The sequence below is a fragment of the Phyllobates terribilis genome, unplaced genomic scaffold, assembly GCF_046119375.1.
Source record: "Phyllobates terribilis strain yellow unplaced genomic scaffold, ASM4611937v1 Scaffold_10__3_contigs__length_209671492, whole genome shotgun sequence".
NCBI classification, from domain to species: domain Eukaryota; kingdom Metazoa; phylum Chordata; class Amphibia; order Anura; family Dendrobatidae; genus Phyllobates; species Phyllobates terribilis.
This window is the reverse complement of record NW_027362770.1, coordinates 154,422,922-154,449,860: the sequence shown is the minus strand read 5'-3', so window position 1 is coordinate 154,449,860 and position 26,939 is coordinate 154,422,922. Positions and strand designations below refer to the sequence as shown.

Here is a 26,939-nt window from a genome sequence, read left to right as displayed (position 1 = left end):
TCACTGCTCTAGACCACCAGGTTACTATAACGAATACCCTCACTGCTCTAGACCACCAGGTGACTAAAACTAATACCCTCACTGCTCTAGACCACCAGGTTACTAGAACTAATACCCTCACTGCTCTAGACCACCAGGTTACTAGAACTAATACCCTCACTGCTCTTAACCACCAGGTGACTAGAACTAATACCCTCACTGCTCTAGACCACCAGGTGACTAGAACTAATGCCCTCACTGCTCTAGACCACCAAGTTGCTAGTACTAATACCCTCACTGCTCTAGACCACCAGGTTAATAGAAGTAATACCCTCCATGCTCTAGACCACCTGGTTACTAGAACTAATACCCTCACTGCTCTAGACCACCAGGTGTCTAGACCTAATACCCTCACTGCTCTAGACCACCAGGTTAATAGAAGTAATACCCTCCATGCTCTAGACCACCAGGTTACTAGACCTAATACCCTCACTGCTCTAGACCACCAGGTTACTAGACCTAATACCCTCACTGCTCTAGACCATCAGGTGACTAGAACTAATACCCTCACTGCTGAAGAACACGAAGAATGCTAGAATTTATCCCCTCAGTGCCTTAGACTACCAAGGATACGAGAATTTAGCCCCTTACTGCTCTAGACCAATAGGAATACTAGAAACTCTACCCCACTCACTGCCATAGTCCACTACACCACCAGGGAGAGTAGAACTAATCCCCTTACTGAGCAAGACCACTCAGGTTACTAGAATTAACATAGTCATTGCTCTAGACCACCAGAGATACTATAACTCCCTCAGTGCCCAACATCACCAGGGATTCTAACATTAAACCGTCTATTAGTCTAGACCACCAGGGACACCATTTACCCTTGTAGTGCCTTTAGTTTAGCAAGAAGTTGTCCAAGATATTAATTAAAGATTATCAATATCAGATCAGGGAGGGTCCGTCACCTGGCACCCCAAATAATTGTTATTAGGTGGTATACAGAGCTGTGCTGTTCTGGCCGTCATGAGACCCTGAAACGGCTGATCTGGGGCGGTGATTGTCCGATATTGATGACCTATCCTGGAGACTGATGGAATTAACTAATAAAATCAATGATAGTATATCGTAGGGTACTTGGACTGGTGCTGGAGGTATTAGCAATGATTATCGATTTTACAGACAGTGTACAATCAGCCTTATATTACATTTTGGAAAAACTCCTTTTCATGACTAAATTATTGGTTGTTTGCAGCCACCACCAGAGGGAGCTCAAGAGCTTATTGCATACTGCTTCTCTGTCTGAACACCGCACGCTCCCAACTCCCTCTAGTGGTGGCTTCACCTAACTACAGGAGGAATATTGAAGTTTCGGTGTATCCAAAAGATTTAGAGCAAAACGCTGTAACAGTTATAGTAATAAAGTAATCGGCTCAGGATTTCACATCTATATAGATGAAAAGGTGGTGTTATTTATACATGGGAACTTCACTCCATACCTCCTATCTCAACGAGATGATATATTCCTAGAACGTTAGAAAGCAAAGACTAGACCAGGGGCTGATGTGCACGAAACAGGTTTACTATAAAGGGAATGTGTCATCTCAAAAGTACCTGCTTTTTATATGTATTTTTTTTTTACATAATGTCACAGCTCACCTCCTCCTCCTGTGCAATGACTGATAACACCTCTATATACAGTAGATAACACAGGATCCACCATTCACAATAGGTGATATCACAGCTCACCTCCTCCTCCTGTACAATGACTGATAACACATATATATACAGTAAATAACACAGGATCAACCATTCACAATAGGTGATGTCACAGCTCACCTCCTCCTCCTCCTGTACAATGACTGATAACACGTCTATATACAGTAGATAACACAGGATCCACCATTCACAATAGATTATGTCACAGCTCACCTCCTCCTCCTGTACAATGACTGATAACACCTATATATACAGCTGGTAACACAGCATCCACCATTCACAATATATGATATCACAGCTCACCTCCTCCCCCTCCTGTACAATGACTGATAACACCTCAATATACAGTAGATAATACAGAATCCACCATTCAGAATAGGTGATGTCACAGCTCACCTCCTCCTGTACAATGACTAATAACACCTCTATATACAGTAGATAACACAGGATCCACCATTCACAATAGGTGATGTCACAGCTCACCTCCTCCTCCTCCTGTACCTCTATATACAGTGCACTAGGTGATGTCACAGCTCACCTCCTTCTCATGTACCTCTATCACTTTCGGGCCTCACTCTCGGGGCTCACTTGTGGCGCACTCTCTGGGCGGACTCTCTGGGCCGCACTCTCTGGGCCGCACTCTCTGGGCCGCTCACTCTGGGCCTCACTCTCTGGGCCTCACTCTCTGAGCGCGGACTCTCTGGGTTCACTCTGTGAACGGACTTTCTGGGCCTCACTCTCTGGGTCTCACTCTCTGGGACGCACTCTCGGGGCGCGCACTGAGGGCGCACTTTCTGGGCCTCACTCTCTGAGCGCGGACTCTCTGGGCGGACTCTCTTTGTTCACTCTCTGAACGGACTCTCTGGGACTCACGTTCTGGGCCTCACTCTCTGGGCGCACGCTCTGGGTTCACTCTCTGGGTCGCACTCTCTGGACCTCACTCTCTGGGCGCACGCTCTGGGCGCACTCTCTGGGTTGCACTCTCTGGGTTTCACTCTCTGGGCTGACTCTCTGGGCCTCGCTCTCTGGGCTCATGCTCTGGATGGACTCTCTGGGTGCACTCTCTGGGTTGCACTCTCTAGGTTGCACTCTCTGGGTTGCACTCTCTGGGTTGCACTCTCTTGGCCTCACTCTCTGGGCCTCACTCTCTGGGCCTCACTCTCTGGGTTCACGCTCTGGGTTCACTCTTTGGGCGCATTCTCAGTGCGGACTCTCTGAGTTCACACTCTGGGCCTCACACTCTGGGCCTCACACTCTGGGCCTCACTCTCTGGGCCTCACTCTCTGGGCCTCACTCTCTGGGCCGCACTCTCTGGGCCGCACTCTCTGTGTGCACTCTCTGGGTTGCACTCTCTAGGTTGCACTCTCTAGGTTGCACTCTCTGGGTTGCACTCTCTTGGCCTCACTCTCTGGGCCTCACTCTCTGGGCCTCACTCTCTGGGTTCACGCTCTGGGTTCACTCTTTGGGCGCATTCTCAGTGCGGACTCTCTGAGTTCACACTCTGGGCCTCACACTCTGGGCCTCACTCTCTGGGCCTCACTCTCTGGGCCGCACTCTCTGTGTGCACTCTCTGGGCCTCACTCTCTGGGCCGCACTCTCTGGGCCGCACTCTCTGGGCCGCACTCTCTGGGCCTCACTCTCTGGGCCTCACTCTCTGGGCCTCACTCTCTGGGTTGCACTCTCTGGGCCGCACTCTCTGGCCTTCACTCTCTGGGCCGCACACTTCTGGTTTCACTCTCTGGGTCGCACTCTCTGGGTCGCACTCTCTGGGTTCACTCTCTGGGCTGCACACTCTGGGCCGCACTCTCTGGGCCGCACTCTCTGGGCCGCACTCTCTGGGCCGCACTCTCTGGGCCGCACTCTCTGGGCCTCACTCTCTGGGTTCACTCTCTGGGCCGCACTCTCTGAGTTCACTCTCTGGGCCGCACACTTCTGGGTTCACTCTCTGGGCCTCACTCTCTGGGTTCACTCTCTGGGCCGCACACTTCTGGGCCGCACTCTCTGGGCCGCACTCTCTGGCCCTCACTCTCTGGGCCGCACACTTCTGGTTTCACTCTCTGGGTCGCACTCTCTGGGTTCACTCTCTGGGCTGCACACTCTGGGTTCACTCTCTGGGCCGCACTCTCTGGGCCGCACTCTCTGGGCCTCACTCTCTGGCTTCACTCTCTGGGACGCACACTTCTGGGTTCACTCTCTGGGCCTCACTCTCTGGGTTCACTCTCTGGGCCGCACACTTCTGGGCCGAACCCTCTGGCCCTCACTCTCTGGGCCGCACTCTCTGGCCCTCACTCTCTGGCCCTCACTCTCTGGGCCGCACTCTCTGGGTTCACACTCTGGGCCGCACTCTCTGGCCCTCACTCTCTGGGCCGCACACTCTGGGTTCACACTCTGGGCCGCACTCTCTGGCCCTCACTCTCTGGGCCGCACACTCTGGGTTCACACTCTGGGCCGCACTCTCTGGGCCTCACTCTCTGGGTTCACACTCTGGGCCGCACTCTCTGGGTTCACTCTCTGGGCCGCACTCTCTGGGTTCACTCTCTGGGGCCGCACTCTCTGGGCCGCACACTCTGGGTTCACACTCTGGGCCGCACTCTCTGGCCCTCATTCTCTGGCCCTCATTCTCTGGGCCTCACTCTCTGGGCCGCACTCTCTGGGCCGCACTCTCTGGGCCGCACACTCTGGGTTCACACTCTGGGCCGCATTCTCTGGGCCTCACTCTCTGGGTTCACACTCTGGGCCGCACTCTCTGGGTTCACTCTCTGGGGCCGCACTCTCTGGGGCCGCACTCTCTGGGGCCGCACTCTCTGGGCCGCACACTCTGTGTTCACACTCTGGGCCGCACTCTCTGGCCCTCATTCTCTGGCCCTCATTCTCTGGGCCTCACTCTCTGGGCCGCACTCTCTGGGCCGCACTCTCTGGGCCGCACTCTGTGGGTTCACACTCTGGGCCGCACTCTCTGGGTTCACTCTCTGGGCCGCACTCTCTGGGTTCACTCTCTGGGGCCGCACTCTCTGGGCCGCACACTCTGGGTTCACACTCTGGGCCGCACTCTCTGGCCCTCATTCTCTGGGCCTCACTCTCTGGGCCTCACTCTCTGGGCCTCACTCTCTGGGCCTCACTCTCTGGGCCGCACTCTCTGGGCCGCACTCTCTGGGCCGCACACTCTGGGTTCACACTCTGGGCCGCATTCTCTGGGCCTCACTCTCTGGGTTCACACTCTGGGCCGCACTCTCTGGGTTCACTCTCTGGGGCCGCACTCTCTGGGCCGCACACTCTGTGTTCACACTCTGGGCCGCACTCTCTGGCCCTCATTCTCTGGCCCTCATTCTCTGGGCCTCACTCTCTGGGCCGCCCTCTCTGGGCCGCACTCTCTGGGCCGCACACTCTGGGTTCACTCTCTGGGCCGCACTCTGTGGGTTCACACTCTGGGCCGCACTCTGTGGGTTCACTCTCTGGGCCGCACTCTCTGGGCCGCACTCTGTGGGTTCACACTCTGGGCCTCACTTTCTGGGCATTAGTGACGGGGCCACCTTCTCCCCTGATCCGGGGGGCCTCCTATGACGGCAGCGAGGGGATTGTCGGTGAGATCGCCCTTCTGCATTCCATGTATCTGTTATTTGGGTGGAATTCTCTGCAGGCCGATGACAGAAGTTCATAGAGGATCATCGCTGCTGCAGCTGAAATGGACGGCGTGACGGGCATGGGGCAAAGGATGGCATTTACCCTGCAGAGGCGCTCTCGGCCGCCCTGATGGGTCTGATTTATTAGACGCCTGTACTTGCTGTGAAATCACAATTCTTCTTTTTTTTCATGAAAGTTTGAGTTGTGTCGTTCCTCTGTTCTTCCTCCTGAACAATGAAACTTCCCCTTTATTTACTTGTTGTTAATTTTTATTTTGATTAGAGGCGACTAATGGGAGCGAGAAGGTGAAAGCTGCGGAGCGCAACCAGTGCAATCTGTTACCAGGTGAGGGCCCGCGGCTGATAGGAGGGGATTCTGGAAGGAGCCGTCACTTCTGGGTGAAGCCTTGGGGCTGTGTGGGGAAAAAGGAAAAGATTACTCATGAATCATGATGGGATCTCTCAGACGTCAGATCTCCAGGGAATCCAGGAAGCGATATTGTGTTCTAATAGCAAAACCCCCGAGCTACAACAATGAATGAATCACATTCCCTTTAATGACGTCTTTAGTCAATGGTATCTAAATCTCTGCTCACCCCAAAACTTCTGATCTCCTCGTCACTCGCCTGGCCTCCTCATCACTCGCCTGGCCTCCTCATCACTCGCCTGGCCTCCTCATCACTCGCCTGGCCCCCTCATCACTCGCCTGGCCCCCTCATCACTCGCCTGGCCCCCTCATCACTCGCCTGGCCCCCTCATCACTCGCCTGGCCCCCTCATCACTCGCCTGGCCCCCTCATCACTCGCCTGGCCCTCTCATCATTCGCCTGGCCTCCTCATCCCTCGCCTGGCCTCCTCATCACTCGCCTGGCCTCCTCATCACTCGCCTGGCCTCCTAATCACTCGCCTGGCCTCCTAATCACTCGCCTGGCCCCCTCATCACTCGCCTGGCCCCCTCATCACTCGCCTGGCCCCCTCATCACTCGCCTGGCCCCCTCATCACTCGCCTGGCCCCCTCATCACTCGCCTGGCCTCCTAATCACTCGCCTGGCCTCCTAATCACTCGCCTGGCCCCCTCATCACTCGCCTGGCCCCCTCATCACTCGCCTGGCCCCCTCATCACTCGCCTGGCCCCCTCATCACTCGCCTGGCCCCCTCATCACTCGCCTGGCCTCCTCATCACTCGCCTGGCCTCCTCATCACTCGCCTGGCCCCCTCATCACTCGCCTGGCCCCCTCATCACTCGCCTGGCCCCCTCATCACTCGCCTGGCCCCCTCATCACTCGCCTGGCCCCCTCATCACTCGCCTGGCCCCCTCATCACTCGCCTGGCCCCCTCATCACTCGCCTGGCCCTCTCATCATTCGCCTGGCCTCCTCATCCCTCGCCTGGCCTCCTCATCCCTCGCCTGGCCTCTTCATCCCTCGCCTGGCCTCCTCATCCCTCGCCTGGCCTCCTAATCACTCGCCTGGCCCCCTCATCACTCGCCTGGCCCCCTCATCACTCGCCTGGCCCCCTCATCACTCGCCTGGCCCCCTCATCACTCGCCTGGCCCCCTCATCACTCGCCTGGCCCCCTCATCACTCGCCTGGCCCCCTCATCACTCGCCTGGCCCCCTCATCACTCGCCTGGCCCTCTCATCATTCGCCTGGCCCTCTCATCATTCGCCTGGCCTCCTCATCATTCGCCTGGCCTCCTCATCCCTCGCCTGGCCTCCTCATCCCTCGCCTGGCCTCCTCATCCCTCGCCTGGCCTCCTCATCCCTCGCCTGGCCTCCTAATCACTCGCCTGGCCCCCTCATCACTCGCCTGGCCCCCTCATCACTCGCCTGGCCCCCTCATCACTCGCCTGGCCCCCTCATCACTCGCCTGTCCCTCTCATCACTCGCCTGGTCTCCTCATCACTCGCCTGGCCCCCTCATCACTCGCCTGACCTCCTCATCACTCGCCTGGCTCCCTCATCACTCGCCTGGCCCCCTCATCACTCGCCTGGCCCCCTCATCACTCGCCTGGCCCCCTTATCACTCGCCTGGCCCCCTCATCACTCGCCTGGCCCCCTCATCACTCGCCTGACCCCCTCATCACTCGCCTGGCCCTCTCATCACTCGCCTGGCCCTCTCATCACTCGCCTGGCCCTCTCATCACTCGCCTGGCCCCCTCATCACTCGCCTGGCCCCCTCATCACTCGCCTGGCCCCCTCATCACTCGCCTGGCCCTCTCATCACTCGCCTGGCCCTCTCATCACTCGCCTGGCCCTCTCATCACTCGCCTGGCCCCCTCATCACTCGCCTGGCCCCCTCATCACTCGCCTGGCCCCCTCATCACTCGCCTGGCCCCCTCATCACTCGCCTGGCCCCCTCATCACTCGCCTGGCCCTCTCATCATTCGCCTGGCCTCCTCATCCCTCGCCTGGCCTCCTCATCACTCGCCTGGCCTCCTCATCACTCGCCTGGCCTCCTAATCACTCGCCTGGCCTCCTAATCACTCGCCTGGCCCCCTCATCACTCGCCTGGCCCCCTCATCACTCGCCTGGCCCCCTCATCACTCGCCTGGCCCCCTCATCACTCGCCTGGCCCCCTCATCACTCGCCTGGCCTCCTAATCACTCGCCTGGCCTCCTAATCACTCGCCTGGCCCCCTCATCACTCGCCTGGCCCCCTCATCACTCGCCTGGCCCCCTCATCACTCGCCTGGCCCCCTCATCACTCGCCTGGCCCCCTCATCACTCGCCTGGCCTCCTCATCACTCGCCTGGCCTCCTCATCACTCGCCTGGCCCCCTCATCACTCGCCTGGCCCCCTCATCACTCGCCTGGCCCCCTCATCACTCGCCTGGCCCCCTCATCACTCGCCTGGCCCCCTCATCACTCGCCTGGCCCCCTCATCACTCGCCTGGCCCCCTCATCACTCGCCTGGCCCTCTCATCATTCGCCTGGCCTCCTCATCCCTCGCCTGGCCTCCTCATCCCTCGCCTGGCCTCTTCATCCCTCGCCTGGCCTCCTCATCCCTCGCCTGGCCTCCTAATCACTCGCCTGGCCCCCTCATCACTCGCCTGGCCCCCTCATCACTCGCCTGGCCCCCTCATCACTCGCCTGGCCCCCTCATCACTCGCCTGGCCCCCTCATCACTCGCCTGGCCCCCTCATCACTCGCCTGGCCCCCTCATCACTCGCCTGGCCCCCTCATCACTCGCCTGGCCCTCTCATCATTCGCCTGGCCCTCTCATCATTCGCCTGGCCTCCTCATCATTCGCCTGGCCTCCTCATCCCTCGCCTGGCCTCCTCATCCCTCGCCTGGCCTCCTCATCCCTCGCCTGGCCTCCTAATCACTCGCCTGGCCCCCTCATCACTCGCCTGGCCCCCTCATCACTCGCCTGGCCCCCTCATCACTCGCCTGGCCCCCTCATCACTCGCCTGTCCCTCTCATCACTCGCCTGGTCTCCTCATCACTCGCCTGGCCCCCTCATCACTCGCCTGACCTCCTCATCACTCGCCTGGCTCCCTCATCACTCGCCTGGCCCCCTCATCACTCGCCTGGCCCCCTCATCACTCGCCTGGCCCCCTTATCACTCGCCTGGCCCCCTCATCACTCGCCTGGCCCCCTCATCACTCGCCTGACCCCCTCATCACTCGCCTGGCCCTCTCATCACTCGCCTGGCCCTCTCATCACTCGCCTGGCCCTCTCATCACTCGCCTGGCCCCCTCATCACTCGCCTGGCCCCCTCATCACTCGCCTGGCCCCCTCATCACTCGCCTGGCCCTCTCATCACTCGCCTGGCCCTCTCATCACTCGCCTGGCCCTCTCATCACTCGCCTGGCCCCCTCATCACTCGCCTGGCCCCCTCATCACTCGCCTGGCCCCCTCATCACTCGCCTGGCCCCCTCATCACTCGCCTGGCCCCCTCATCACTCGCCTGGCCCTCTCATCATTCGCCTGGCCTCCTCATCCCTCGCCTGGCCTCCTCATCACTCGCCTGGCCTCCTCATCACTCGCCTGGCCTCCTAATCACTCGCCTGGCCTCCTAATCACTCGCCTGGCCCCCTCATCACTCGCCTGGCCCCCTCATCACTCGCCTGGCCCCCTCATCACTCGCCTGGCCCCCTCATCACTCGCCTGGCCCCCTCATCACTCGCCTGGCCTCCTAATCACTCGCCTGGCCTCCTAATCACTCGCCTGGCCCCCTCATCACTCGCCTGGCCCCCTCATCACTCGCCTGGCCCCCTCATCACTCGCCTGGCCCCCTCATCACTCGCCTGGCCCCCTCATCACTCGCCTGGCCTCCTCATCACTCGCCTGGCCTCCTCATCACTCGCCTGGCCCCCTCATCACTCGCCTGGCCCCCTCATCACTCGCCTGGCCCCCTCATCACTCGCCTGGCCCCCTCATCACTCGCCTGGCCCCCTCATCACTCGCCTGGCCCCCTCATCACTCGCCTGGCCCCCTCATCACTCGCCTGGCCCTCTCATCATTCGCCTGGCCTCCTCATCCCTCGCCTGGCCTCCTCATCCCTCGCCTGGCCTCTTCATCCCTCGCCTGGCCTCCTCATCCCTCGCCTGGCCTCCTAATCACTCGCCTGGCCCCCTCATCACTCGCCTGGCCCCCTCATCACTCGCCTGGCCCCCTCATCACTCGCCTGGCCCCCTCATCACTCGCCTGGCCCCCTCATCACTCGCCTGGCCCCCTCATCACTCGCCTGGCCCCCTCATCACTCGCCTGGCCCCCTCATCACTCGCCTGGCCCTCTCATCATTCGCCTGGCCCTCTCATCATTCGCCTGGCCTCCTCATCATTCGCCTGGCCTCCTCATCCCTCGCCTGGCCTCCTCATCCCTCGCCTGGCCTCCTCATCCCTCGCCTGGCCTCCTCATCCCTCGCCTGGCCTCCTAATCACTCGCCTGGCCCCCTCATCACTCGCCTGGCCCCCTCATCACTCGCCTGGCCCCCTCATCACTCGCCTGGCCCCCTCATCACTCGCCTGTCCCTCTCATCACTCGCCTGGTCTCCTCATCACTCGCCTGGCCCCCTCATCACTCGCCTGACCTCCTCATCACTCGCCTGGCTCCCTCATCACTCGCCTGGCCCCCTCATCACTCGCCTGGCCCCCTCATCACTCGCCTGGCCCCCTTATCACTCGCCTGGCCCCCTCATCACTCGCCTGGCCCCCTCATCACTCGCCTGACCCCCTCATCACTCGCCTGGCCCTCTCATCACTCGCCTGGCCCTCTCATCACTCGCCTGGCCCTCTCATCACTCGCCTGGCCCCCTCATCACTCGCCTGGCCCCCTCATCACTCGCCTGGCCCCCTCATCACTCGTCTGGCCCCCTCATCACTCGCCTGGCCCCCTCATCACTCGCCTGGCCCCCTCATCACTCGCCTGTCCCTCTCATCACTCGCCTGGCCCCCTCATCACTCGCCTGGCCCCCTCATCACTCGCCTGGCCCCCTCATCACTCGCCTGGCCCCCTCATCACTCGCCTGGCCCCCTCATCACTCGCCTGACCCCCCTCATCACTCGCCTGGCCCTGTCATCACTCGCCTGGCCCTGTCATCACTCGCCTGGCCCTGTCATCACTCGCCTGGCCCTGTCATCACTCGCCTGGCCCCCTCATCTCTCGCCTGGCCCCCTCATCTCTCGCCTGGCCCCCTCATCTCTCGCCTGGCCTCCTCATCACTCGCCTGTCCCCCTCATCACTCGCCTGTCCCCCTCATCACTCGCCTGGCCCCCTCATCACCTGCCTGGTTCCCTCATCTCCCACGTGGCCCCTCATCACCCGGCTGCCCTAATCATCACAGGCCTGGCCTCCACATAACCCACCTGCCCTCCCTATCACCCACCTGGGACTCTTATTGCCACTTTGCACTTGACCCTCATGTAGGACACCCTTAAGGGGGGCGAACGGCCAGCAGTGTCTATTGCCCCATCTCCGTGTAGCTCAGGGGTCACATCACATGTACAGACATTTCCAAACTTTGCTCCTTTAAGTTAAAGATCAAGTGCAGCTTTTTGGCAGCTCCCCATACTGGGGGCTTCCATGTCTCCATGCAGGCACCATTAGGGGGCGCTCACCACATACAGCTGGTGCGATCGCTGTGATTGGGAACAGCAGCTAAACTCAGTACCTCGGAGAGGAGAAAGAGCATCCGCCGCCTCCGTGGTAATTGAATGATGTGTCGGCGGCTCCCCTTAGATCTCTCGGTGCTCGTCATTCAGCCATATTAAACCTTGCATTATCTTCCAGGGGAATTTTATGTGACGAGGCACTCCAACCTCTCCGAAACACATGTGGTTTTTCACCTCTGTGTGGATGATAACGTAAGAAGCGGCAACATAACCGCCCGCGACCCGGCAATTATGGGCTTAAGAAACATCCTGAAGGTGTGCTGTACCCACGACATCACTACTATCAATATCCCGCTTCTCCTGGTCCACGAAATGTCAGAGGTACGGCCGTGCGAACCATAGCGAGGGGGCTGACCACCAGCTCTTCATTCTGCAGGTGGGGGTTAGCATTTTAAACATAGCTGTCTCCAAACCTCAGAAGACATGTAGGCCGTGTTCATACGTAACGTAAATGCTGCTTTTTTTCCTTCTACTTTTTAGCTGCATGTTTTCTGCAATAGCGGTTCTCTTCTGATTATTGCGTTTTTCCTTTATTTGATGCGTTTTTGGTGCAGATTTGAACCAAATCTTTTCTGTACTAAAACCGCTGCTTCAAATCTGCACCAAAAATGCAGAAAAAAAGGGAAAATTCTGCAAAAATCACATCAGATTGCTGAAACAAGGTGTACAGACTCCTGCCTCACCTGCTCATGCGCCAGCTGTCAATGGACCCCTCTCCTGGATAACATAAAGGTCCTTTTATTACTGTATGCACATTGATGCTAGGTGTACTGCCCTGCTCCTCAGCTGCGCAATGCAGCAGATGCCATTGGGCTCATCTCCCTGGTAATGTCCTTTTACTATGGCATGCGCACTGAAAAGAGTTGTACTGACTTCTGCCTCACATGCACCAGCTGTCGATGGACCCCTCTTCTTGGTAATAAGTAGGTCCTTTTATTACTGTATGCACATTGATGCAAGGTGTACTGTCCTGATCCTCAGTTGCGCAATGCACCAGATGCCATTGGACTCATCTCCCTGGTAATGTCCTTTTACTATGGCATGCGCACTGAAAAGAGTTGTACTGACTTCTGCCTCACATGCACCAGCTGTCGATGGACCCCTCTTCTTGGTAATAAGTAGGTCCTTTTATTACTGTATGCACATTGATGCAAGGTGTACTGTCCTGATCCTCAGTTGCGCAATGCACCAGATGCCATTGGACTCATCTCCCTGGTAATGTCTTTTTACTACCGCATGTGCACTGAAACGAGGTGTACTGACTTCTGCCTGACATGCGCCAGCTATCGATGGACCCCTCTCCTTGGTAATATATAGGTCATTTTCTTACCATATGGACAGTGATACAAGGTGTACTGCCCTGCTCCTCAGTTGCGCATTGCACCATATGCCATTGGGCTCATCTGCCTGTCATCTGCCTAATGTAATGTCCTTTTACTACTGAATGCGCAATGAAATGAGGTGTAGTGACTTCTGCCTCACATGCACCAGCTGTCGATGGTTCCCTCTTCTTGGTAATAAGTAGGTACTTTTATTAAAGTTTGCACATTGATGCAAGGTGTACTGCGCTGTGCCTCATTTGCGCAATGTGCCAAATGCCCGTGGGCGCCCTAAAGCGTAGTGTGCTGTCCCCGGCCTCACCTGCACCGTGCACTAGCTTCTGTTGGACCCCTCTTCCAGGTAATATGTAGGTCTTTTTATTACCGTATGCACCGTGGTGCCAGGTGTACTTCCCTGCTCCTCAGTTGCGCAATGCGCCAGATGCCATTGGACTCATCTCCCTGTTAATGTCCTTTTACTACTTCATATGAACTGAAAAAAGGTGTGCTGACTTCTGCCTCACATGCGCGAGCTGTCGATGGACCCCTCTTCTTGGTAATATATAAGTCATTTTATTACAGTATGCACAGTGATGCAAGGTGTACTGCCCTGGTCCTCGGTTGCGCAATGTGCCAAATGATAGTGGGCGGCCTAAAGCGCAGTGTGCTGTCCCCGGCCTCACCTGCACCGTGTGCTAGCTTCTGTTGGACCCCTCTCTCGGGGTAATATATATAGGTCATTTTATTACCGTATGCAAAGTGCCTCCAGGTGTACTGCCCTGCTCCTCAGTTCCACATGTGCTTGCTGATAGAAGTTCTTTTACTACTGCTTGCACAGTGAAGTGAAGTGTGCTGACCCTGGCTTCACCTGCGCAGTGCACACAGTTAAGACCCCCACATGGGTTTTACCTCTCTTTAGATCTCATCATGGCAGTGAAATGGCACAGACCTAATTATTACCCATCTCACCTTAAAGAAAGGGTGTGAATAAATGCCGTGCCTTCATGTACAGAGTGTATATACCACAAGGGGGCCTCACTATTGATCGATGGGTGGCAGAACCCACTGAGATCAGTTGATTGCATCTGTGATCGCCATGATCAGTTACTTTCTGCTACTCATTTTCCCTGCAGTGGCCACTAGAGGAGAAATGTGGTATCACATGCTTCCATTCATTTGTTACCAGCCACTTTGACATCTAGAGAGCAGAAGAGCCCCCTTCTATGATGTTTAAGTCCCCTTATAGGGCACATGGACATAGCTTGCACTAGTGGAATACCCCTATAATGGCAGAACATCTAAGGACTGTGCTAGGCAGTGAAAAACATTTGCACTTAATTAAGAATTGATGAAACCCGACACATGTTTCGCAAATCCTTCCTTAATTAACTTGTGAAAATTGGCTTATTAATTGCCAACTGCGTCTCGTATTCTTTGGTGTACGGAGCCGATATTGGCCTCCTACAGGCAGAGAACGCATCCATTATGGGCAACATATGGAGCCGAGCCGTTTAATTTATTGACCCCCACCGGCCTCACCACCGACACCGCAACTGAACTCACTTTTCTCTGTATAGTCAGGAACAGAGCGAGAGCCTGAAGATGCCAAAAAGTGAAACCAGACTGTTTCGTAAGGAAGGATGTGTAGGAGGGAGGAGAAACTCCATGACCTGGACAAGGGTGTCCCAATGGTTCCTCTTCACGTAATAGTAGGGTTCGGAGCTGACCTCCACCTCCTGGCTTGACGTGGGACATCCAAATAGTTCAACATCAAAATATGAACCCAGTGATGATCTGAAAACCTTTTTTTTTTTTTTTTTTTAAGATCAACGGGGTCAACACAGGGTTAGTTGTAAAATTTAAAGGGGTTGTCCAACTGGTAAATATTATATATATGGCGCCACCTGGTGTTCAGTGGTAGCAATGAACACGTCCACCTACTGAGCTGAGTCCGGGGGACACATATGCCCAGTCCTGCTCCTCACTGCCTGGTCCTCATTGTTCTCCTCGGCGTAGTGGTCTTCTGTATACTGAATAGCGGCATATACAGAGGGAAAAAGACTGGAGGCTAAATTTATGGCTGCCAGATGGAGAAGGAGACTGAGAAATTTTCAGAAGACTATATAGATAACATAGGGTAAGGAAACTGCCACGGGAACTTACTAGGGGCTATATTTATGCTTGCGAAAGGGAAGGGTACTGATATTAGGGGACTACATTTATGGCTGGCAGAGTGGGGAAGGAGATTGACTGGGACTATATTTATAGCTGCCAGAGAGAGAAAGAGACTGACTGGGAAACTTACTAGGGGGGGGGGTATATTTATGGGTGTGAAAAGGAAGGAGACTGACTTTAAAGCTGAGGAATATTTTTATAGCTGCGAGAGGGAGAAGGAGACTGACTGGAAAACTTCCTGAGGACTGCTTATGGCTTAGACATAGCCTGCGCATATTAGCTAAAGGGAAGAGGAGACTGACTGGGGAACTTACTGGAGACTATATGTCTGCCAGAGGGAGAAGGTGACTGAGAAACATGCTAGAGACTATATAGCTGACAGAGTGGAATGAGACTGCAATGGTAACATACTGGAGACTATCTTTATAGCTGCCAGAGGGAGAAGGAAATTGGCTGGGAAACTTACTCGGGACTGTCTTCATAGTATCTACACGGAGGGGGAAACTGACCGGGGGTATAATTATAGTTGTGAAAGGGAGGAAGACTGACTTTAGAGCTTACTGGAGAATATGTTTTTATTGCTGCCAGAAGGAGAAAAAGACTGACTGGGTAACTTACTGGAGACTATATTTATGTCTGCCAGAGGGAGAAGATGAAGAAACTTACTAGAGACTATATAGCTGACATTGTGGAATAAGACTGCAATGGTAACATACTGGAGACTATTTTTAAAGCTGCCAGAAGGAGAAGGAGACTGACTGGTGGCTTTATTTTTGGTTGTGAAAGGGAAGCCGACTGACTGGAGAGCTTAATGAGGACTTTATGTATATGGCTGCCAGAGGGAGGAAAAAATAACTACCTGGTAACTCAATAGCTGACAGAGGGGAAGGAGACTGCAATGGTAATATACTGGAGACTATTTTTATAGCTGCCAGAAGGAGAAGGAGACTGACTGTGGAACTTATTGGCGGCTTTATTTATGGTTGCGAATGGGAAGCCGACTGAATAGAGAGATTAATGAGGAGTTTATGTATATGGCTGCCTGAGGGAGGGAAAAACAAGAAACTACCTGGTGACTATATAGCTGACAGAGGGGAACGTGAAAATGTCTAGCAGTAGCCATTAAAATTAAAGGTTTTTTTCCCATCAATAAAGGAGGATAGGTGATAACTGGTGGATTGGTTCTGAGTGGTGCAACTCCATTGATTTACATCACAGAGATGACAGATATCATTATAGGGAAACTTTCAAGCCGGTGTCACCTCACTCCACATACTACATAAGGGCTTTTGCCAAAACAGGAAAAGTCATAAAAGGGAAACTAAGGCACGACATAAGGATGTGAAGTCACCTCTGCCAACGCATATGGCAGGTGACATCAGCAGAGGAACAACGGCCACATTACACATTATTATTCATCAGCTAGACCTAAAGGAAATGTGTCATCAGGAAATAATTTATAATTAATTTTCAGACATTTTTTTTTAACTATTCCCATTGAAAAAAATCTTGAAATATTCTACTTTTTTTTTACATTGGTCACAGTTGTTTTCTGTAGCTCACTTTTTCAGCTTTACTGTGTAGACAGAAGGAACAGAGTCATGTCATTATCATTAGAGGGTGGGTGAGCTAATGACACCACTACTGTACTGCAGAAGATCTAGGAGATCCATGACAGTAAAACTTGACTTTAACCCCTTCAGGACCCAGCCTATTTTGACCCTAAAGACCTTGGCATTTTTGTCAATTCTGACCAGTGTCCCTTTACGAAGTAAAAACTCTGGAACACTTCAACGGATCCTAGCGATTCTGAGATTGTTTTTTCGTGACATATTGGGCTTCATGTTAGTATTAAATTTAGGTCGATAATATTTGCGTTTATTTGTGAAAAAATCAAAAATATGGGAAAAATTTTGAAAATTTTGCAATTTTCAAATTTTGAATTTTTATTCTGCTAAACTAGAGAGTGATGTGACACAAAATAGTTAATAAATAACATTTCCCACATGTCTACTTTACATCAGCACAATTTTTGAAAAAAAAAAAATTTTTGGTAGGAAGTTAGAAGGGTTCAAAGTTCATCAGCAAATTTTCTTTTTTCCAGCAAAATTTGCAAAGCCATTTTTTTTAGTGACCACATCACATTTGAAGTCCCTTTGAGGGGTGTACATGACAGAAAACACCCAAAAGTGACACCATTCCAAAAACTGCACCCCTCAAGCTACTCAAAACTACATTCAAGAAGATTATTAACCCTTCAGGTGCATCACAGGAACTAAAGCCACATGGAAGAAAAAAATGAACATTTTTATTTTTCTAACAAAAATTTTCTTTTAGCCTAAATTTTTTAATTTTCACATGGGTAACAGGATAAAATGCATCCTAAAATTTGTTGGTCAATTTCTCCTTAGTACACTGATACCTCATATGTGGTCATAAACCACTGTTTGGGCACACGGCAGGGCTCAGAAGGGAAGGAGCGCCATTTTACTTTTTGAATGGAAAATTAGCTCCAAAAGTCAAATTGCGCTCCTTCTCTTCTGAGCCCTGTCATGTGCCCAAACAGTGGTTTACGACCACATATGAGGTATCAGTGTACTCAGGAGAAATTGACCAATACATTTTAGGATGCATTTTATCCTGTTACCCATGTGAAAATTAAAAAATTTAGGCTAAAAGAAAATTTTTGTGAAAAAAAAAGTACTTTTTTGTTTTCACAGATCATTTTGTGAAGCACCTGGGGGTTCCAAGTGCTCACTATGCATCTAGATAGGTGCCTTGGGGGGTCTAGTTTCCAAAGTGGGGTCACTTGTGGGGGAGCTCCACTGTTTAGGCACATTAGGGGCTCTCCAAACGCAACATGGTGTCCGCTAACAATTTGAGCCGATTTTCCATTCAATTTGTTAGCGGACACCATGTCGCGTTTGGAGAGCCGCTGTGTGGCCAAACATTGGAGCTCCCCCACAAGTGACCCCATTTTGGAAACTAGACCCCCCAAGGCACCTATCTAGATGCACAGTGAGCACTTGGAACCCCCAGGTCATTCACAAATTAATCCGTAAAAATAAAAAAGTGTTTTTTTTTCCACTTTTTCATTTTTATGAATCAATTTGTGAAGCACCTGGGGGTTCCAAGTGCTCACTATGCATCTAGATAGGTGCCTTGGGGGGTCTAGTTTCCAAAATGGGGTCACTTGTGGGGGAGCTCCAATGTTTGGGCACACAGCGGCTCTCCAAAAGCAACATGGTGTCCGCTAACAAATTGTCGGCTCAAATTGTTAGAAGACACCATGTTGCGTTTGGAGAGCCGCTGTGTGGCCAAACATTGGAGCTCCCCCACAAGTGACCCCATTTTGGAAACTAGACCCCCCAAGGCACCTATCTAGATGCATAGTGAGCACTTGGAACCCCCAGGTCCTTCACAAATTAATCCGTAAAAATAAAAAAGTGTTTTTTTTTCCACTTTTTCATTTTTATGAATCAATTTGTGAAGCACCTGGGGGTTTCAAGTGCTCACTATGCATCTAGATAGGTGCCTTGGGGGGTCTAGTTTCCAAAATGGGGTCACTTGTTGGGGAGCTCCAATGTTTGGGCACACAGGGACTCTCCAAACGCAACATGGTTCCAATTTGTTAGTGGACACCATTGTGTAGTGTATGTCAGGTTGGTGTGCGGTGTGGTATATTGTAGTGTATACACCACACACACACACACACACTACAAGACACACACCAACCTGACATAGCCTACTAAGCTGAGTACGCCCTAGACTGGGATGAGTGGGACGGGCGGGACATTTTGTGTGCTGTGTGCGTGTGTAAAAAAAAAAAAAAAAAATCGAAACTTTATTATAGTGTGAGTGTACGTGTGTGTGTGTGTGTGCTTGGTGTAACCTTCTGCAGTCACGTGTGGGGGCTGTCAGGCGTAGGGGGCTGTCAGGCGTAGGGGGCTGTCAGGCGTAGGGGGGCTGTCAGGCGTAGGGGGGCTGTCAGGCGTAGGGGGGCTGTCAGGCGTACGGGGGCTGTCAGGTGTACGGGGGCTGTCAGGCGTACGGGGCTGTCAGGCGTAGGGGGGGGGCTGAAGAGATGGAGGAGCCAGCAGCTGCAGCAAGGGGGGTGATTACTGGGGCAGGAGCCGGCAGTAGCAAGGGGGGTGATCACTGGGGCAGGAGCCGGCAGCAGCAAGGGGGGTGATCACTGGGGCAGGAGCCGGCAGCAGCAAGGGGGGTGATCACTGGGTTTGCGGGGGGGGGGGTGATATCACTGGGACTGGGGGATGGTGGGTTTGATCACAGGAGCAGGGCATTTACACTGAGCCTGCTGCTGCTGTGATCACAGTCCACCGGCTGTCAGAAGGAGAGCAGCAGCCGGTGGATGAAGACGTGGGAGAGGGAGCGGAGGTCGGGGTGCAGGTATGAAAGTGGAGGGGGGGTCGGGGGTGGAGGGGGGGGCAGGGTGGAGTGGAGGGGGGGTCGGGGGGGAGCGGGGGCAATACTACCTGATGCAGATCAGCGGCGGCAGCAGGCGATCAGCGGCGGCAGCAGGCGATCAGCGGCGGCAGCAGGCGATCCACGGGGGGGCAGCTGCAGAGGGTCCACGGGGGGGCAGCAGCAGAGGGTCCACAGGAGGCAGCAGCAGAGGGTCCACAACGGCCGGCACCCGATCCATGGACGGGCAGTTGCGGCCATCATTAAAAACTCCCTCCACATCTGATTGGGGCTAGTATCCATGTGACGCTAGCCCCCCAATCAGATCTGGGGGGAGGGGGGGACAGAGGTGACACTCCCCCCAGCCAATGGCTGATGCTGTAAGCATCAGGCCATGCCCAGATTTAAATATTACACCAATTTTCATTGGTGAAATATTTAATTCATACCGATTGGCAGTTTCATTAAAAGTGAAAATGAAACAGCCAATCGGAGGGGTCCCAGGCACGGGGGGGTTAATCCACCCCCCGGGGGGTCGACTTCAGGATGTCCAGTTGCAGTAGCAACTGTGACACCTGAGCGACCCCGCTCGCAGGCGCTGCAGGGGGTCTTTCCCTCCATGTCACAGACGCTGTGACATGGGTCGGGAACGAACTGTTTTCCATGTCACAAACGGTGTGACACGGGTCGGGAAGGGGTTAAAAACAAACAAAAAAAGGTTTAATAATATAAAAAAAATCTATAAACTTTTGTCATCTACCAAAAGATTTGGGAACTTGGGTTAGGGCTAAGGCTAGGGTTCGGGCTAAGACTAGGGTTCGGGCTAAGACTAGGGTTCGGGCTAACGCTAGGGTTAGGGCCAAGGCTAGGTTTAGGGCTAAGGCTAGGTTTAGGGTTAGGGCTAAGGCTATGGTTAGGGCTAAGGCTATGGTTAGGGCTAAGGCTATGGTTAGGGCGAAGACTAGGGTTGGGGCTAAGACTAGGGTTGGGGCTAAGACTAGGGTTGGGGCTAAGACTAGGGTTGGGGCTAAGACTAGGGTTGGGGCTAAGACTAGGGTTGGGGCTAAGACTAGGGTTGGGGCTAAGGCTAGGGTTGGGGCTAAGGCTACGGTTGGGGCTAAGGCTAGGGTTGGGGCTAAGGCTAGGTTTAGGGCTAAGGCTAGGTTTAGGGCTAAGGCTAGGTTTAGGGCTAGGGTTAGGGCTAAGGCTATGGTTAGGGCGAAGACTAGGGTTGGGGCTAAGACTAGGGTTGGGGCTAAGACTAGGGTTGGGGCTAAGACTAGGGTTGGGGCTAAGACTAGGGTTGGGGCTAAGGCTAGGGTTGGGGCTAAGGCTAGGGTTGGGGCTAAGACTAGGGTTGGGGCTAAGGCTAGGGTTGGGGCTAAGGCTAGGGTTGGGGCTAAGGCTAGGGTTATGGCTAAGGCTAGGGATAGGGCTAAGACTAGGGTTAGGGCTAAGACTAGGGTTAGAGCTAAGACTAGGGTTGAAAAATAAATAAAAGTCAATTTTATCAACATATAAAATTAATAACCCCGTACGGTAAACTTCATAATGTGGGGGAAAAAAAGCAAAGTTTGGGGGTCCATTTCTCAAACTCCCTTTAAGTAATCGTCAGTAAAGTTACTTGTGAACTTACTCACCTTGACAGATGACAACCCCGATGCCGCATGAATGTGAAGAAAGAATACAAAGGAGATTTTTTTTTTAAGTTTTCGGAGATGGCTTGTGATCATTATCTAAAACACAGGGCTGAAACCACTGTCAGACGCCTACACCGCTGTTGACAGCATGAAATGTAAGAGTGTGTTCCGTGTAGGCAGATAATATACGACAACGCCGGCTACTGTAAAATATCAGAATTATGGGTCTCTGCCTCCGGGGCTTCTCCAAAATTGGCTTTTAAAGAGATATCAACTTTCAACAAAAATGGAGATTTTTTTAAAGATATTCCCATCATGGCGTTTTCGTTATTTCGTTACTAATATTCCAACCATCCACATGTAATGATATGAACCATTGATTTATGGGGACAGAAGATTGGTTTAAAGGTGATTTTCTGGTGATTTTTTTCACTATCCTCATTTTAAAAAAAATCTTGAAATATTCCACTTTTTACACTGGCCACTAGAGGAGTCACAATCGGCTGACTTTTTCTGTTTTCCACAGGTCAATTTTCAGCTTTGTTGTATGGAATAGGGCAGAGTAAGCAAAGTAATTTCATAGTTATTAAAGGGGGACAACGCTACTGGATGATGAAGGTCTGGATGAGCCATAGAGTAACACTATAGACTAGAGCTGGGCAAACTGCAGCCCACGGGCCACATCCGACCCTCTGACTGTTCCAGTCCATCCCGTGGACCAAGACATCCGAAGGGCTGAAACAGTGGCCCACGGGCCACACAATTCTTTCACCTGCTGGCCGCTGCCCACTGTCCCCACTATCCGCATCTTCGGGATGCAGATAGCGGTGAATACATTGGTGGGGGACAGAGCCACCAGCTCCTTCTTCCACAAATCAGCGTGTGCCAGCCAGCTGACGCAATGATGTCACTTCATCGCGTCAGCTGTGTAGAGATTCAGTGCACCGGAGACCAGAGCAGAACGCTGCGGGAACAGGAGCGAGGTGAGTGCGTGTTGTCTTGGGGATTTTTTTCATATGTGTATGGGATGTTCGCATGTAGTGGGCTACATGGGGGATCACACTGTATATAGGGGGCTACGTGGGAGCGCGCACTATATAAGAGGCTATGTGGGGGCTCATACTGTATATAAGAGGCTATGTGGGGGCTCATACAGTATATAGGAGGCTATGTGGGGGCTCATGCTGTACATAGGAGGCTATGTGGGTGCTCATGCTGTACATAGGAGGCTATGTGTGGGCTTACACTGTATAAAGGAGGTTATTTTTTTTAGTTTTTACTTTTTTTTGTATTACATTTTTTTAATTTTTTTAAATGTAGTATGTCCCCCATGAGATCATATAAAATACCTGGGGGAAGCATCACTATATAATTTTTTTATTATTATTATTTATTTTAGTTTAGTTTTTATATTATTTGTATTTATTTGTATTACATTTTATTTATTTATATATATTTTTAACATAATACATTCATATAAAATCCCTTTGGGTAGCATTTCTACAATTTTTATTTTATTATTATTTTTATTATTTATGTTGTATTATATTTATTATTATTTTAGTTTACTTTTAGTTTTCATTAGTTTTATTATTTATTTTTATTATTTATGTTGTATTATATTTATTATTATTTTAGTTTACTTTTAGTTTTCATTAGTTTTATTAATTATTTTATTTTTATTGTTTATATTGTATTATATTTATTATTATCTTAGTTTACTTTTAGTTTTCATTAGTTTTATTATTTATATTGTTTTATATTTATTATTATTTTAGTTTACTTCTAGTTTTCATTAGTTTTATTATTTATTTTTATTATTTATGTTGTATTATATTTATTATTATTTTAGTTTACTTTTAGTTTTCATTAGTTTTATTATTTTATTTTTATTGTTTATATTGTATTATATTTATTATTATTTTAGTTTAATTTTAGTTTTCATTAGTTTTATTATTTATATTGTTTTATATTTATTATTATTTTAGTTTACTTTTAGTTTTCATTAGTTTTATTATTTATATTTATTATTATTTTAGTTTACTTTTCATTTTTGTTTTATTATTTATTTTTATTATTTATATTTTATTATATTTATTTTTTTTTTTCGCTTTTTAACCGGTGCATCCATAGGAGCCCCCCCCTGACTTTGAGCTTAGACATTAGCAGAGCTCATCTGGGTCTACGCCATGCCACGGTACTGCTGACGATCACACGATCACCAGAGAAGATCTGACGATCACTAGATCGCCGGGTCCAATAGAGATTGCAGCAGCGTTAAACCTTTTACATTCACAGCACTTGGTCCTATAGAGGATAAGGGTTAATAAATCCTTGCACTGGGTAATTTGCGGGATTTTCGCTCTATATGAATGTCCCTATATTTTTAGAATAAAGGAGTCACCTGCACAAGCTCACGTCCGCAGCCGCCGCCCCATCACCTAATAATAATAATGAGCGCTTCCTGACGGCATTTCTTCTGTCTATTTAGGAAATGACTATACCGTGGTGCCTGAAGAGAGCCGAGCTGGTGTTCAAGTGTGTGAAAGGTAACACAACGTGTGAATTTTTTTTTTTTTTACGTTGCGACCCCATAGTAAACACGTCTCAGGATCCCATTGTTCCCGTTCCCAATCCAGACTTATTTTATGGAGTGGAGAATTGGAAAGGTTTCCTTAAAATGTGTCTCATTAACCTCACGTAAGCGGCGCGGTCAGCAGTGGGATCCTGGCTCCTCCAGCCTTCCTGTGGACGTCACGTATGATGTCTCTGCGTATGTACAGGTCAAATGAGGCCGACATAACGTCCCGAGCACTGTAACCCCGGACTAAGATATATCTTTTTAATATATGTACAATTAAAAATGTTGAGCCATTTTTGTGGGGTGAGGAAATGGATTGACCGGCATTATAACCCTGCTTCACCTGTCTCCTGGATGCCACGTCTGCTTATATGTGTAGCAAGGGAATTACGGGAAGAGTTTGCACTCAGGCTGGCTGATAGCAGCTGTAATGATAACCATGCCTTGCTGGGAGAGCTGTCCCGAAATTTTGCTCACTGTAGAAAAGGTTTTACTAACTTTTTCTAACCCTTACTAGCACTAGGGTTAGGGCTAATACTAGGGTTAGAGCCATGAAGAGGGTTAGGGCTAGAACTAGGGTTAGAGCTAGGACAATGTTTAGAGCTAGGGTTAGGGCTAGGACTAGGTTTAGAGTGAGAACTAGGGTTAGGGCAAGGAATAGGGTAGGGATTGGACTAGCGTTAGAGTTAGGAGTACAGTTAGTGCTAGGTCTAGGGTTAGAGCTATGACTAGGGTTAGGGCTAGGACTACTTAAGGCTAGGGTTAGGGCTAAGACTATGGTTAGGGCTAAGACTATCGTTAGAGTGAAGACTAGGGTTAGGGCTAAGACTAAGGTTAAGACTAGGACCACAGCTAGGACTAAGGTTAAGGCTAGGGTTAGGGCTAGGACTAGGGTTTGGGTTAAGACTATGGTTAGAGCTATGACTAAGATTAAGGCTAAGACTAAGGTTAGGGCTAAGACGAGGGTTAGGGCTAAGATTGAGGTTAAGGCTAAGTGTAGGGTTACGGCTAGGACTAAGGTTAGGGCTAGGACTAGGGTTATGGCTAAGACTAGGGTTATGGCTAAGACTAGGGTTAGGACTAAGACTATACTTACGGCTATGACTAGGGTTAGGGCTATGACTAGGGTTAGGGCTATGACTAGGGTTAGGGCTATGACTAGGGTTAGGACTAGGGTTAGGGCTAAGCCTAGGGTTAGGACTAAGACTAGGGCTAATATTAGGGTAATGCAATAATTACAAAATAGTAATAAAAAAAAATATAACAATGCATAACATATATACTGGGCTGAAGAAAAGGGCTCGGGGAGGGATAATCATTTGTTCCCTTGCTGGTTATAGTGGGTCCTAGAAGTTCATATTAGGTCCATCTTAATATATATGTCACCGGGGGGGATCAGACTTGCAGAGGTACAAGTTTTATGGGGGCACAATAGCCCCTCTTCCGTATAAGAAGACACCAGGGGTATGAATGTTCCATGAGGGGCCCTGTTACACCTTGCATGTTGGGGCCAGGTATAGAGACCAGAAGCCGGGGGCCACTATCTCCCATATGTTACGTAATATCAGTGATTTGTTTTGTAGGTTTCATGATGGAAATGGTCTCCTGGGATGGAGGCGTTTCGAGAACTGTGCAATTTCTTGTGCCTCAGGTAAGTTACGACCAATCCAAAAAATCATCAGTACGTCCCCTCAGGCTCTGCTTACTCTTAGAGATATGTGGACTGAAGACCCTTCTAGATGCATCAGATCTGGAAAAATTCCCAGTATTTTGAAAAGTTTCTACGCTGCCACCGAAACTGTATGATCAGTGCAGGTCTGACCCCATAATCAGCGCCACCTGTGTTATTATGGTTGTGCATGGTACTGCAGCTCAACCCCATTTTTAGGCATGCAGTACCAAGCAACGGCCACATGGGCAGCCATCTTCCAGGCATTTGGCCTCGGCGGGACACCGGTCCTATCTGTTCCCACGACGGTCATAAAAGTTTTTAGCCGGCGACACAGTGACGAAGATGAAAAGGAAAAACCCCCCTTGCTCAGAGCGGCCGCCGCTCCTTTGTCTGGTGGGATCATCTATATTAACAGGAAGAGTCATTCTGGGCCGTGTGACACAATGACACGTATTCTTACAGAGTGGATGGGGGGGGGCTTTAACCCTTTCTTAAAATTCTGTGTTGTCAGACCCCCCCATCCTCAGAAAGGTGTCATTAAAAAAATAGTTATTTGATATTTTTAATATTTTAAATGATAACCCCTTAAAGGGGGCTTCCACTTAATAATAAAATATTAAAAATAATTAAAAAAAAAACGCTGCTCGCAGCTATCACGTCAACAGCGCTGCAGACAGTCGGTGAGCTTAGTGGCTCTGCCTGAGTATGCACAGCCCATTGATTGACTGCAGTCCTGTCGATGAGACATCAGCCCTGCAGACAATAGCAAACACTGAGAGCAGTGACGGAGACTCAGAGTCGGACCCGGGGAGGGTGAGTAAAGCACATTTTGTATTATTTTCCGATTTCAGAAAATCCCTTTAAGACCCTTTTGTTTGTTTCTATATTGTCAGAACATCTCAGAAGAAATGTTCTACCAGCTGAGCAACATGCTCCCACAGATCTTCAGAGTATCGTCCACGCTCACCCTGACGTCCAAACGCTGAGGCCGCAGACAAGACGCCTAAGAAATCATAAAGCCCACCCGAAAGTGGCCATATTGTAGTATTGACATTGCCGCCATCCAGGATGTGGAGTATTAGGGGGGCAGAGTGATCCAGGACCACGGGCCACAGGCACAGTGTGGTCACATGTGTATGATGATATAACGCCCTAATAAACATTCCAGTATAATGGCGGATTCTGTATTATTACTGGTTGTCATTCTTCTTTTCTGCCCTATAGATCAGGATGATGGCGTAAGAAAGCCAGGGATAGCACATGTTCAGCAAAAAACAACATAGAGGACATTATACAGCAGTACTGAGCAGTGTAGATGTGAATCCAGCAGTGTAGATGTGAATCCAGCACTGAAGTGAGCTAAAACACTTACTAGAAAGCTGAATCATGATCTGTGTATGTCTGAGCCTCATCTGAACTCCCTAAATTTCAACAAGTAGCTGAATTCTGAGCCCTCAGTGAACTTGCAATCTGTCCTATATTAACTACAATGGATTTAAAGGGGTTATTTCCATCTTTGTAAATGGGTACTGTCCGGATAGTGCTTTTAAATACAAGCATTTTTACAATTTACTTTTTGTTAAACTTTTCAGCCGTTTTTAAAATATTAACACTCTTTCTTTTATTTACAGCTCATTTCCTTTGAGACCGACCACCGCTGCTAGATAATTAAACATTCGCAGCGCTTACAAACT

At 50.9% G+C, this 26,939-nt stretch overlaps 1 protein-coding gene and 1 long non-coding RNA gene across 3 annotated transcripts in view; one reads left to right on the top strand and one right to left on the bottom strand.

The window, feature by feature from the left end:
* The window catches only part of FERRY3 (FERRY endosomal RAB5 effector complex subunit 3), a 102,356-nt gene that overhangs the window by 67,078 nt on the left and 8,339 nt on the right, over nt 1-26,939 (top strand). Inside the window, exons 10-14 of one of the 2 annotated variants that reach the window (XM_073649960.1) lie at nt 5,605-5,667; nt 11,552-11,754; nt 23,484-23,541; nt 25,157-25,224; nt 26,139-26,418. In XM_073649960.1, the coding sequence (XP_073506061.1) occupies nt 5,605-5,667; nt 11,552-11,754; nt 23,484-23,541; nt 25,157-25,224; nt 26,139-26,231 (485 nt within the window). In that variant the 3' untranslated portion in view covers nt 26,232-26,418. Of the gene's footprint in view, nt 1-5,604; nt 5,668-11,551; nt 11,755-23,483; nt 23,542-25,156; nt 25,225-26,138; nt 26,419-26,939 lie in introns of those variants that run through there. The other variant, XM_073649961.1, reaches the window with a different exon arrangement.
* LOC141164571 (uncharacterized) overlaps nt 5,570-26,939 on the bottom strand; it is a 139,837-nt gene continuing 118,467 nt past the window's right edge. Inside the window, exon 3 of the long non-coding RNA XR_012250931.1 lies at nt 5,570-5,734. This is a non-coding gene — a long non-coding RNA (uncharacterized lncRNA). The remainder of the gene's footprint in view (nt 5,735-26,939) is intronic.